This window comes from Hydra vulgaris, chromosome 15 (assembly GCF_038396675.1).
Source record: "Hydra vulgaris chromosome 15, alternate assembly HydraT2T_AEP".
Lineage (NCBI taxonomy): Eukaryota > Metazoa > Cnidaria > Hydrozoa > Anthoathecata > Hydridae > Hydra > Hydra vulgaris.
The window spans coordinates 1,484,221-1,499,788 of NC_088934.1; the positions used below are offsets into that span (position 1 = coordinate 1,484,221).

The 15,568-nt window shown below is 29.5% G+C and overlaps 1 protein-coding gene across 2 annotated transcripts in view; it reads left to right on the plus strand.

Annotated features, from left to right (window-relative positions):
* The first annotated feature begins 5,151 nt into the window (after positions 1 to 5,151).
* Positions 5,152 to 15,568, plus strand: part of LOC136072084 (T-cell immunomodulatory protein-like) — a 50,806-nt gene continuing 40,389 nt past the window's right edge. For both annotated transcript variants that reach the window (XM_065820295.1, XM_065820296.1), the window contains exon 1: positions 5,152 to 5,367. In XM_065820295.1, coding sequence (XP_065676367.1) covers positions 5,208 to 5,367 — 160 coding nt within the window. In that variant the 5' untranslated portion in view covers positions 5,152 to 5,207. The remainder of the gene's footprint in view (positions 5,368 to 15,568) is intronic.

The window sequence follows — 15,568 nt, forward strand, 5'->3', positions numbered from 1 at the left end:
ACGTGGGCCTTGCTATTTTCGGCCTTATTAAAAACTCTGGTTAGAGCCAGATTTACCAATAGACAGACTAGGTAAATCCAGCCCAGGGCTTTTCTAGCCTAGGACCAGACGTTTTAAGGAGTTTGTTAAAAATATTAAATGTTAAAAACGAGAATCATTTTTTTATTATGCAATTTTGCTACCTATAAATGATGCGGGCCCCAAATATTGATTCTACTGAAGGTCTCCGAGAATGTAAATCTGGATTTGATCCTTGGTCATATCAATAGACCAACGCATCAAATTTAGAATTGAACTCACATAAAGCGCTTTCAATATGCTCAACTCTGAGAAAATATAATATATGGTCAGAGTAGGCATCAAACCTTGAAACAAGTATTTTAAAATCTACTCTAGTCATTACATAGCCTACTACATAGTCATTAGGATCATGGTTAGGGTATAGTTTTAAGTGATTCTCGTTTTGCGTACAATGTCTTTTTACTGACTATTTCCATTTTTTTAAAAATAGCTCAAAATCAGTAGCGTAGAGAGAGAAGGGTTTAAAGGGGAAATAGCCCCGGGCGTGAAGGCTTAAAGAAGCCGAAAAAAAACTAAGTAGCAAAAATATATATATATAATATATATATATATATATATATATATATATATATATATATATATATATATATATATATATATATATATATACACTGTGTGACAAAAGTTATCGTACGCTAAGAAAAAAAAAAATATTCAATATAGAAACAATTTTTCTGCTATATTTAATGAAAATTATTTATAATTTTTTTTTTAATATTATTTATTTTGTTAATTTATGAATTTTTTGGAATTTATATTGAAATAACATTAAAATTAGGCTCAAAATTTGAAAAAAGTGCATTAAAGATGATGACAAAAGTTATCGTACACTTGGCGTACACTAATATTTATTTAACTCCAAACCGTTATGTCCACCATTTTTCATACATTTTTGAAAATAAAGTAAACTATAAACACTTTAAGATTATTTTTAATTGTTTTAAATGAATTTTTTGGTTAAAAAAAGTAAAATGAGCTCGAAACGGGTTAAGACCACTGTAGAAATTCGTAAGCTAATAATTAAGCATTGGAATGAAGGAAAATCGTTAAATTGTATTGCAAAAATTGTTGATTCTAAAAAATCCACAGTTTCTTCAATTATTAACAAGTTCAAAAAAACAGGAAAATTAGCTGATTTGCCCCGAAGTGGTCGTCCAAAAAAACTGAATAAGCGTGCTGAACGAAGCTTAGCTTCCACAATCAAGAAAAATCGTTTTGTAAGTGCCAAAACTTTAGCTAGCAAAATAGAAAACGATTTGGGGGTTAAAATTAGTCCAAAAACAGTTATTCGAAGTCTTAAAAGACAAGGAATAGTGAGTCGCGTTCCAAGAAAGGTTCTTTGTATTAGTGATAAAAATTGTAAGCTTCGATTAAACTATGCTAAAACGTACATTGATATGCCAGACTCATTCTGGAATAAAGTCTTATGGACAGATGAGTCTAAATTTAATGTAAAAAGATCTGATGGTAGAATTCGTGTATGGCGTTCATCAAAAAATTGCTTAGAAAATGGAACTAAGGTCCGAACATTTAAACACGGAAATGGATCAGTAATGGTTTGGGGATGTATGTCGGCAGCAGGTGTTAGAAAGTTAGTATTTATCTTATCGATATAGATCGTTATCTTCAAGATAACGATCCCAAGCATAAGGCCAAAGATGTGATGGAATTTATGGAAAAAAAAGGTTGGGACATACAAAATCATCCACCTCAAAGCCCTGATTTGAATGTAATAGAACATTTATGGGATGAAATCGATAGACGAATAGATAGAACAGGTGTAAACACCATTGAACAAGTAAAAGTCCAAATTGTAAAGACGTGGGAATCAATCGATCCGTCTATTACAAAAAAACTCGTTGAATCGATGCCAAGACGTCTTGCTGCTGTTGTAAAAGCTAAAGGACAAAATACACGATACTAAAATATAAGTTTAGTTCCCATAATATTTATCAAAGTGTATTATTTTGAAACCGTACGATAACTTTTGTCACCTTCTTTTTGTTACTTTTCTTGCTTTTTCATCAAGATATTAAAATAAAAATTTTTTCCTGTTCTGTTTTTTCAATTTTTGTTTAAATAATTATAAATCAAATAGTTTTTATTCAGTTTTTAACTTGTTCCTTGCATTTCTTTTATTCTAAATTAAGAGTTAGTAATTTTTTTAAAGTGTACGATAACTTTTGTCACACAGTGTATATATATTGTTAAAAAGGCGCATTTTTTTCATTATTGAAAAAAATTATCCTGACGGGATACTCTGAGAATAGTCCTTTTGGGATAACACAATGAGATACCTTAAAAAGATACCCTGGTGTAGACCTAGAGTGGAACTTCTTTTGGAATACCAGTCTCGGGCGAAAGTTGGAGGCCTTCCTGTGTTCATACTGTACCATAAGACGCGAATCCATATGGTACTCGAGACATTTATGGCACACTTATATTGATAATGTATGTTTACCACCCTAATAATACAGACCACATGATAACTACTTATAAAACAAATAATTCTGCTCCATCACTGATACTGTCTACACATCACACTTACGCTGGACACTAACGACAATTTAGTAGAACCACAATAAATGACTCTTACGTATCTCGACTATTGCTTATTGTTATTGTTTATTTTTACAACATTTTACTTATCATTTTTTTAGCATTCTTCTAGTTTGAGGCTCTTTGTTTTCCACTGGACATCTGTCCTTTTGTACTTTTATCTCACTCTGCTAAACTCTTTTTAACTTATTATTCATCCCTAAGGCGTTCACTGCTTGGTGCAGCTTCACTAAAATGCATTGCATTTCAAAAAAAAAAAGTTATTGTTAAAAAGGCCAATTTTTTTCATTATTGCCCTTGGCGCAAAATTCTTTGCTACGCCACTGCTTAGGCAGGAAATAGGGAACCAACACATTAAATCTTTATCTTATATATCTGGATAAGACCATTTGGTTACTAGAGGTCACTATTATTTGGTTATTAAACTAACCATTAATATATATGACCATTTTTTAGTTTCCTTTTAAAAAATTCTATTCTATTCAAGAAACGCATGTTTCATGTAAAGAATAATAATAACAAAAAGAGTTTCCATTTTCATTTTCATTTTCATTCCATTTCCAATTCTATCAAAGACCGCTTTAAAACAAAGTTCCATCATGGAAATTTCCGTATCGTCCATAGAAAAATCAAATTTTTTCATAGACTATTTACTTTTTTTTTTTTTTAAATAAATAAAAGTTTGAAATATCTATTTTAATAGATTTATCAAAACAATATTTGATGTATTTAACAAAACATTTTTTAACTCATTTATATTGTTGACTTGATAACAAAAAGATTAGTAAAATAGTTTTTGCGGCTTTCCATAAACAAAAGGTTTTATAAACATTTTTAACCAATCGGCATATTTTGCATAATTATAACTTAAGCGAATTACGCATAATTACAAGTGGACTTTGATCGACATCTGAGTGATAGTTTCTTTTGCCAACCAAGTTTTACAAGTTACCACTGTTTGGGGGGTTACTTAAGAACAGTATCGAATAACATTAAATTGAAAGAAAACTCCAAGGAGCTAAGAGGGGCTGAAGGTTTATCGAAACATTTGAAACTTTTAAAAAATCAAAAACAGAATAATCTAAAATTAAATTAAATAGCATTTAAATTCTAAATATTGGGTTATCTTTGAAAAACTTCCAAACAATTTTAATATATTTAGACTGAATTTACAATAGATATTAAATGATACATAAATAATAGTGGTGAATACAATTAGTAGTATAAATAATTAGTTCAACCTACATCAATATCTAATAAAATATGAGTCTAAGCACATATGTCAAATTTAAGAAAAGTCGAAAAATTACGATGCCTAAAAAATATCTTACAATTACTATAGTTTATTATTCTAAAAGGTTATTATTATCAAAGTTTCATTTGTAAAGTTGTAAGAATTCTGAAAGCCTATTACTATACTATACAAATTTTATATCCACTGTTTAAAAATGCTAATTTCACTAGGTAGGTATAGAAAGATATATAGTAACATTGAGTCTACAAACTGAACTAATATATATATATATATATATATATATATATATATATATATATATATATATATATATATATATATATATATATATATATATATATATATATATATATATATATTATATATTACATATATATATTATATATTACATATATATACATATATATATATATATATATATATATATATATATATATATATATATATATATATATATATATATATATATATATATATATATATATATATATATATATATATATATATATATATATATATGTATATATATGTATATATATATATATATATATATATATATATATATATATATACAAGTGTTTGTGTGTGTAAACATATTAATTATTGCCATATATTACCATCATAATTATTGCCGTATTGTAGTTTAATATATATATATATATATATATATATATATATATATATATATATATATATATATATTTATATATATATATATATGTATATATATATATATATATATATATGTATATGTATATATATATAATATATATATATATATATATTATATATATGTATATATATATATATTATATATATGTATATATATATAATATATATATTATATAAATATATATATATATATATATATATATATATATATATATATATATATATATATATATATATATATATATATATATATATATATATATATATATATATATATATATATATATATATATATTCTATAACAGTCATTGAATGTAATATTTTGTAAAATAAAAATAATGTTAATATTAAAAGCTCAAAGTTTTGGATATTCAACTTTTATTCTTATTTTTGTATGAATTAAATAGATAAATGAGCTGTAAAGAAAAACTGATATTTTATTCATTTGAATAAAAGACAATAATAGATGTCTTTTATTCAAATGAATAAAAGACATCTATTGTTTAGTTAAATATTTAAAAGCATCTTAATTTCTACAATATTTTAAATTGTAAATTAAGAAACTGAAATAGCTATTTTCATATATCAAACATAGAATAAATAATATACTTGAAATCAATTCTAGAATGCAAATTAAAAAATGCATGTAACAACATGGATGCTTTTTGTTGCATTTGGAATATATGGCATAGATATATCTTTTTCAATTGATGAAGTCTTTTCAATAGATGGTTTAATAGCTGCATATGGAGATTTCAACTCAGATCAAGCATTAGATATGTTCATTATATCAAGTGATTGTAAGTTGTATAATATATATATTAATATATATATACATATATATATATATATATATATATATATATATATATATATATATATATATATATTTTTTTTTTTTTTGTTTGTTAGTGTGTTAGTGTATTCTACAAATAAAATGCTCAATGTTCTTAAAGAACAGATCAATAACAAATTAGTAAAAACACTTATATAATTTTTGTCTTCAACAAATTATTTCACCATCAGTAGATTCATCAGGAATAATGTCTAAATATCAAAAAACTTAAATTATAGAAAAAATATTTCACAGGAAGTTAGGAATTGTTATAATTAGTTATTTAACCAGGAAGTTGCATCAACTACATTAAAGTTAGTAAAATTAATCATGAAAAGAATGATTTTTTTCATGATTGATTTTATTTTCTTCAAAATTAATATTTTTTTCTTTTAGTTACCAAATATATTTTGACAGCATCGGCTCTTTTGAGTTTTTTTTTTATGTTTAAAAAATTGTGGTTTAAAAAAATTAGATAAGTGTTTTTACTAATTTATATATATATATATATATATATATATATATATATATATATATATATATATATATATATATATATATATATATATATATATATGCATATACACTTATTGTACCAAATCAATATATAAATCCTCTTGTTTGTTTAATAGTGATCATTATAATTTGGGCATTTAAAAATATGTTAGGCATATTAAAATGTTGTTATTCCAAAAATTTTATTGAGAAAAGCATAACAAGTTACAAAACATATTGCACAGTATGCTCTCAGTATAAAAAAATTGACACTTTAACACTAATTTTGAAATGCTATAAAAAAAACCATCCCGATCTTTATGTCATGTAATGTGTTAATTATTAAAAAAAAAAAGTGAAAAAAATGAAATACAAACTGTAAAGAATAACCAAATTAATTATGTTGGCTCAAAAGAGCTATAATAATACTAGCCTATAACAAAATAACAAATTACATAAAGTATATATATAGTGTAATACAAAACATAAATGTATACATAAATCACATTAACACAACATTCACCCTCCTCTTAAAAGTGTTCAGGGGTATTTATAAGTTAAGTTTTTCTGGTGCTTTAGAAATTTGCGAAGATCTATGAGGCATAGTGTTAATTTGTTCTTTAGGATTCACTTTGTTTTCTAGTCCCTTTTTGGAGATTAAAGGAGTTTCATTACTATCATTAGGGGTTGGGTGATAGTTATCGATGGTTGTTACTTCTAAATTGTTGTTGGATGTCTGTATTATAGGAGTTGTTCCAATGGGAGCCAGCTGTTTAGTAGACACTGTTGTCTCATGACCATTAGGAAATCTCACATGAGCATAATGAGGATTTGCTTCAATGAGTTGAACCTCATTCACTGAATCCTCATATTTATTTTGCATCGCATTTCTTCTTATGAGTACAGGTCCCGGGTTGACAAGCCATGAAGGAATTGAGGATTTATTTCTTTGCATATTCTACAATCTTTATATATTTGTTTTACATCTTCAACTGAATAAGGGAGGTTTCTTGATCGAATAAAATGATGGAGGTGAGTAACACCAGGATGGCAAAGTGCAGCATGCAAATCATATAATGATTCTGAACTTATTGCTGCACATCTAATACGAGTAAATGTATCTGGACCACTATTACATTGGCCAGGGCGATAGTGGATATCATAAGAATATGGAGACAAGGCTATTCTCCAACGCATTATTTTATCATTCTTTATTTTACTGCTTGATTTATAATCATACATAAATGCCACAGATCGTTGGTCAGTGATAAGAATAAAATGTCGACCCAAAAGAAAATGGCGCCAATGATTTATGGCTTCGACTATCGCTTGAGCTTCTTTCTCCACTGATGAATAGTATTGTTCACTCCCTTGAAGGGTTCGTGAATGGAAGGCAACAGGCCTTCCATCTTGGTTAAGCGTGGCGGATATGGCAAAATCAGAAGCATCAGTCTCTACAGTAAAAGGTATATTCTCATCAATGGTTTGCATAGAAGATTGAACAAGCTCATTTTTTAATGTTTCAAAAGCTGATATTTGCTGCTGATTGAGTGGGAATTGGGTAACAGAGTTCAAAGGTCTAATTTTATCTGAAAACTTTCTTATCCATTTTGCATAGTATGAGAACATTCCAATAATACGCTGTAAAGACTTTGCATTATTAGGTGGAGGTAATTTAATGAGAGGAGCAAGTCTCTGAGGATCTGGTTTCAAGGACCCATAAGATATACGGTAACCTAAAAAATCTAAGGTCTCAGTTGAAAATACACACTTCTTGGTCGATCTTTTTTTGATAAAGGTATTTGGTAGTATGCTGAGCGAAGATCGTGAGTACTATAAGTTTTGTATTTGGAAGTTATGCTTACAATCGTTTCAATCTTAGGTAGAAGATATGCGTCCAATTGAGTATACTTATTAATAGTTTCAGAATAATCAACAACCATACGACGTTTAGTCTTTTCATTTACTACTAGGACCTAGGCACGCCAGGGTGAATTACTAGGCTCTATTATTCCTGCTTGGACCAGGCGATGGATATCAGATTTAATAAATTCTTTATCTCTTTGAGAATAATTTCTAGATCTAGTGGCAATCGGTCAACAATCTTTCGTGAGATTAGCAAACAATTCAACAGGTTCAGTTTTCATTGTTGTTAAAGCTGCGAATGTTATGGGTGGTCTTTTCCCACCATATTTAATGGTAATACTTTCATGCAACTTTTGAAAATCTTCGCCAAGAATAATATCTATACATAAGTTATCTAGCACATGCAACTTGACTTTGTTATAGATTTTGTTTTGAAGAGTTATTGAAACATAGCAATATCCATCTGATTTTGCTGATAAAGAAGCTGATGCCATTCCAATTACACTCTGTTCATAAATAACAACTAAATTGAGTAGAGCCACTAGTTTATTATTAATGAAGCTTTTATTTGTACTCCCACTATCAATTAAAGCTTCTGCTTTATACTTATCATTAATAATGATGTTATGACAGACTCTAAAGGGAGAGTTTGCCGAAGCTGATATGGTGGCACAGAAGTAATCATCGTCAATTTTAGGAACGGCAGCAGAAACACTAGATGATCTGCAAAGTTTCTCAAAATGACCAACTTTTTTACATTTGTGACAGATAGCTTCACGAGCAGGACATTTAGTACGTGGATGTCTGGTATTTCCACAAAACCAGCACAGTTGTTTTGATTTTACTATAGCAGCTAAGTGATTATTAGTCATGGATTGATTTTGCAAAGATGATTTGATTTCCTGAATAGAGGCAGAGATAGGTATAGTTGGTTGTGAGTATAAGTTTGAATTTTGTTGGGTGATGTTTAAAGATCTAGCTTGGTCAAAGGCTGATGAAAGGTCTAATGTTTTGTTTTCTAGTAAGCGTTGGCGTATAACATTGGAGAGTAAGCCATTTATAAATGCATCGCGAATTATTTCAGATTTATATTGCTCAGCACTTACAACAGTGAACTTACAGTCCTTAGACAAATTTTTAAGTTCATTTAGGAATTGATCTATTGATTCACTCGGTTTTTGCTTCCGTGTTGATAAAATGTGTCTGGCAAATATTTCATTCTTTGGTTTTAAGTAGATAGACTCGAGAATACTTGTTGCTTGTTCAAAATCATCACACTCTGACATGAATTCATAGACATTAGGTTCAATATATTTTATTAAAAGATTAAGCTTAATGGAGTTATCATCACCTGTACTTACAAAATTGTAAATGTTCTTAACCAGTGGTTGTATGTTTTTTCTGCATCTGTTGAGTTCGGATCTATACCAAGTAGGGTTTCTGAAAAACAGTAGTTTTCAAAAAACAGCTGTTTGCTGTTCCTAATTTTTCAAAAAACAGCTGTTAACAGCTGTTTTACTGTTTTTTAAAAAAATACAAAGAAAATAGTAAATTTATGTACTTTTTATTTAAATACTATATTGTATGACTTTTCTTACATGATTTGTTATAAAAATATTTAAGAAACACAAGTGCATTTAGTGATTTGTCCGATAATTGTGATCGAATTTTTGTACAGTAATTTGCGCATACTGAAAAAACACACTCAACGTCAGTCGATGTTGGTTTAATTGAAAGTAATGCATTGTAAAGCATTTGTAGATGCTCTGTTCGTTTGCCTGTATTTTTGAAAAGGACAAATTCACTTTTTAACCATTTGAATTTATCTTGCCCCAATATTTTTGATGACTTTTCTTTTTGAAGAAGCATGTTAAGTTCATCTTGAAGCGATAAACTTTATTGCTCGGCATCGTTAGACTCTGTGACTGTCATTTCATCATCATTTTCCTCGTTATTGATTCCAAAGAGGCGAGATGCAAGTTTTCCAGCAAAAATCAATGTGTTTTTTGACGGTGTCGTGGAAGGATCGTTCAAGCTTCACAAGAGATTCATTATATCGCTTGTCCAGCGCTCATCAATTCGGCGTTTTAAGTTCTCGTACAATGTTTTACTTATTTCGTTGTTCATCATTGAAAGCTTTTTTAACATAAATTCGATGATTGTATCAGCAGTCTCTAATGTTGCGTCTTCTCGACTTAAATTCTCCACTGCAAGTTTTACAGGATCTAAAGCTCTGAGCAAATTTTTAAGCGCACCAAAATCCAAGGAATCGATTAGATGAAGTGAGTTAAAGTCAAATAATGTTGCTCGAATACAATTTTCTGTTTGCATAAGTGACTCAAGCATTGTTGGAATTGAGTTCCATCTAGTTTTAACGTCGAGATGAAGTTCTTTCTCATGCCCTAACTCATTTTTGACGTGAATTTGAAACGCATGGTTTTTGACAGATGATTTTTTTAAAAATTTAACAAGTTCTCGTGATTTCTTAAGAAGGTCCTTGTAATCAGTTTCGACATCATAAAAATTTTCCTCGAGGAATTGAAGGTCACCATTCTCGTCAAATTCATCTGTTTCTGATACATCATCGCTATCAATGTATTCCAAATCATCGACTAGATTATTTTTCTTATAGAGTGTATCGCAAACGGCAAGATGAATTCCGTGATTTAGACAAAATTGCCCCTCTATCTCAGCATGACGAATAAATTTTTTGTTTACAGAGGCACCATCCAAAGTAGCAGCAACAATATCGGTTTTCATTGATAAACCAAAACTTAAAAAATGCTTTTTCATAATTTCTATCATATCCATAGCTGAGCATGAGCCTAATATGCGAACAAGTCCTGTCTTAAAAGTCAGCTTATTAACATTATTGTGAAGATTCACTCCGAAGTATCGCCGTCCTCGTATGCTTGTCCACTCGTCAACCGAGAAGCTAAACTTTGCATTCTTCTGCAGCAATTCTTTGATATTGCCGATCATTTTTTGTTTCTTATCATCATAATCATCGTGAATTAATTTCATGACGTCGCTCTCGTTTCTTGGCAACTTAAAATCGTCTCGTGATATGGATAAACGGATATATTTGCTGTTTGTGATGGCATGTATTGAAATATTGTCAGTGGCCAAGTCACTTACTATCTCCTTAAGTGTCATTTTTTTAGAAAAAATATCAGGGATCATCATTGTTCTCTTTTCAGTTACAGCTTGTTGACTGGATTCAGCTGTATCAGGTGGTTTATCAAACGTAATACCATGTGAAATCAAGTGCCTCTTTAATGTGGTCGTTGAATTACCAGAACACTTGATAACTTTGTTGCAACGTTTGCATTGACCTTCGAGATCTTTTGTTTTTGCATTCTTGCATTTAATTGCAAAATCCCAAACAGAAGACATAGCTGAAATCTAAATAAGTATTAAATAGTGCAAGATATTTAAACTTAATTCGTAATATAGCTTACTTTTTGTTAAATAATTATTTGTTATAATAAGTTATTATTTTAACTTAAATTGTGACAAAATCACTTTCTTCAAAGCGAAGGGAAAAGCCCCGCGATTTTTTTTAAAAAAAGTAGTTACTTGTATGGAAATTTTTTTTTTTCAAATCACTTTAACTTTAGAAAAGTAAAATGTAATCGCGGTAACATATCAAAATTAAAAAAAAACACAGTAAAAAACAGTTACAAAAAAACAGCTGTTCTTAGTTTTTGGCGAAAAAACAGCTGTTTTACTGTTACTGTTAAACAGCTGGCAGAAACCCTAATACCAAGTCTATCAGGTTTCATGAATCGCTCCATCTTTCTTTTATTTCATAATAATATTAGCTCTTTTGATTGTAAAGAATAACCAAATTAATTATGTTGGCTCAAAAGAGCTATAATAATACTAGCCTATAACAAAATAACAAAATACATAAAGTATATATATAGTGTAATACAAAACATATATGTATACATAAATCGCATTAACACAACACAAACATTTGTTGTTATTTTGCTTTAAATTTAAACAGTTTTACATTGTGTGATAATATATTTTTTCAATTAGAAACAAAGTGATTGCCAAAAATATACTGTAGAAGCCCGCATGTAAGCTCAATTGTTTCAGAAAATATAAGATTTCAAACTTCATGGGTAACAATTCCATGAAAATGCCCAGAAATGCATGGAAATTTAACATTTTATATTTAAATTTAAGTTGTCAATACAACTTGAATTAAAATATAAATTGTTATTTATATTTTAATTTAAATACTGCCTTAAATACCAAGTTTGAAATTCAAAGCAGTGATGGATCCATATCTACCTTAAATATCAATGGTTTGATGTTCAAGGCAGTTTTGGTTTATGGAACTAGAGATAATAGCTCCTTTGAGCAGCAACCATGATAGTATTTGTAGAAAGATAAAGAGATGCAGCTTTACAAAGATGGGAGAGAGGCTCAAGCTTGGCAGATAAAGCAAGTCCAATTATGTTTACAATGAACACAAGCTTGATCAGTGACAGGATATAAATCAAGGAGTAAAGGTAAGTAATTAGGGTTGACTGGAAAGCGAGTTACAAAGTTGAGTGAGTAAAAGATTGAGAAATACAAAAGTTATGGGTTTTAGTGCCAGCAGGGTTAGTAGTGTTAGAGCCGAGCCATTCGATGTAATGAGCATTAAAGTCACCGATAACAATAATGTTGGCATAGGAGTCATAAGAAAGTGCATGATCGATTTGATCAAAAATTACATCTAAAAGAATGCAGTCTTGAGAAGAAGGAGAACGATAACAAACAAAGACAAAGGTGATTAAGTGAAGTAGTGCTAAGCAAAAGGACATAGTAGAATGGTCAGAGGATTTAAACCTGATTTCTCAACAAATAGGTAAATTGATGTATAAGTATACCCCTAATCATGTGACTATTGGAGTCTTTGCGAGTTGAAGAATAGTGCCCATCAATACTGAAATCTGAAAGAACCGAGTTTATATTAGTCTTTTGAAAGAGCAAGCAAATCTGGTGAATTTCAGCAAGAGGTAAGGTTTAACTTATGGAAAGATATTTCACAAACCAGGAATGTTTGTGAAAGATATATTGAAACTGTTAGATAGTGGGAATGGTTTTTTATGTTTAATATTTTTGGTTACTTTGGGCATGATTTAAGTTTAAAAAGTTTTGGGCATGATTTAAGTTTAAAAAGACTCATTTATAAATAGAGCACAACATCCAAGACAATGAGCTATGCATACACCAAAAGCATTAACAGGAACACCATCATTGCGTAATAAGACACTGTTAATACTCTGATATTTTGCAGCTGCTGATGCAATCATTATTTCTTACTACCAGCTGATCGATATAAATATGGTAACTTACAGGTGAGTAAACACCATGCTAGAGGTTCAGACAGAACACAAACATACATATAGTAACTTATAGGTGAATGAACAGCGCACCAGAGGTTTAGACAGAACACAAACATTTATATATAGTAAATTATAGGTAAGTTAATTCAAGAAATTTATGTTTTATGAAACAATTGACCTTATATGCAGGCTTCTACAGGATATTTTTTTGCAATCACTTTGTTTTTATATGAAAGAATATATATCAGACTAGACCTTAGTGACACAAACCAATTTCAGTTTATTTTTAGTCCAAAAGAGTGCGAGTCAATCTGTTCTATAATTTTTTAGACAGGAGGTTAAGATAACTTCTCTGCTTTATAACTAAGTCAACATACTTCTGAGCAATAATCAACATGTTGATTCTAACAATAAGGTTGATCCTAATGTAGTTAAAGAAATTGGATATAAACTGATGATATTCCATAAACAAAAATTTGGTCTCATTTCCTTAGTCCAGTGTGCATCAAATTTTTGCCATAAGCCTCGGAAAACTTTTTGATAACAGATTGATCATCAAGTCCTAAGTACTCTGAAATGTCATGTGAAAGTTAGAGAAAGTTAGAGAAAGTTTTTGTGATAATATAAAATAAATAAAATTTATATCTTTGTATGTCTGTGCTTAATATTAAATTATTTTGAATTCAAACAAATTTAATTTCCCCAAATTAGTCAGCCATTAACCCATATATTAGCCATACCACATGCCATGTCTTGAAAAATAACTTTTTTTTAAAAATGTCTGCTCCTGCCCTCTAAATGTGTTTTATATGATGAAATAATACTACTATTAAAAATTTTCAAAAACAAACAAACACCAGATTATAAAATATTATAAAAATAAAAAAGTTCTTCAAAAGTACATGATGTTGGGTCTTAAAAGAAGCGAAATTATATAAAATTTTTAAAAATAATTATCATTTTGTAAAAAAACATAAAAAAGAAAAAAACTGAATAAATTATTGTCAAAAAAAATTGATAAAAATATACTTTTTTCATTTCAAGTTAATAATCTGTTATTAAATCTGAGTCTTGATGATGAATGCTGAATCTTCTTGACTCAGTGCATGGATTTTGCTTGTGTCTCTGTTTTTATGACTAGGCAACTCATTCTATTATCTCCTAATGAGGGTACAGCTCTAAAACTCAGTTTTATAGTTCTGAGGCTGCTTGTAGTCAGGTTTCACGAATGCTGTGGTAGCTCTCAGAGAGGCTGATTCCATCATCAGCTGTAAAATATCAGAGTGCTAACAGTGCCATGTTGCGCATGGATGATGTCCCTGTGCGTACTTTTGTTGTGAATTGTCGAGGCCATATTTGGAGCTCTTTGTTACAGCTTAAGGTTTATTAAAAGTAATGAGGCAATTGCTTGGGCTATTAAATAATGTACTGAGTATTATCTGTGCTTTGAGTCAAGTTCTTTAAAAAATTTAAAAATGAATAAATTATATAAATAAATAAATTGTCATCACCAAGTTCTCTAAATCTATCATTCGCTAATATTCATGGTTTTCGTAGTTACTTTTCTTCTGTTGATTCTTATCTCTTGCAAAGTTCACCAGACCTACTTGCTCTTTGTGAGACTAATTTGAGTTTGGCTGTCTCATCTTGGGATTTTAGTGTTAATTTTTATTATCCTTTAATTAGTAAAGACTCCAATAGTCACATGCTTGGCCTTGGCATTTACATTTGTAAGAATTCACCTGTTTGTCAGAAAACAAGGTTTGAAAACTAGATTTGAATCCACAAACTATTCTTTTATGTGCTTTCATTTAGCACTACTTTACCCTATTGCCTATCTCTTCGTTCTATATTGCTCTCCTTCATCTCAAAATTGCGCACTTTTTGATGTCATTTCTGATCAAATTGATTCTGAAGGTAGTAAGGCCCACAACTTTTGCCTTTCTCAATCTCAAACTCAAATAGTCAACTTTTCACTCGCTTTCCAGACAATCTGAATCATATACCTTCTCTACTCAACTTATGTCTTGTTTCTGATCCTAGTCAGTGCTCAGTTTCTTCACATTCACCCTTGCTTCTGATCACAGTTTGATCTCCCTAAAACTATTATCTCAATCTTCTTCATTATCAGAATCCTCTTTCTCATTGTACCTCTGACAACTACCTTAAAGGTGACTGGAGCTCTTTTCATGATTTTCTTTGTGATGGCCCTTGGGTTGAAATCTTTCATCTTCCTGCTGACAAATGTGCTTCTTACATAACATCTTGGATTCAGGCTAGAATGGAATCTTTTATTCCCTCTTAACGATTCCAAGTCAAGCCTCACTCTACTCCATAGTTTTTCTTGCATTGTGCTGCAGTTTCCAATTGAAACCATTACTTCCATATCTACCAGCAAAACAATTCTCCAGAAAACATACATCTATTTACTATTGCTAGAAGCCATTGTAAAAAAGT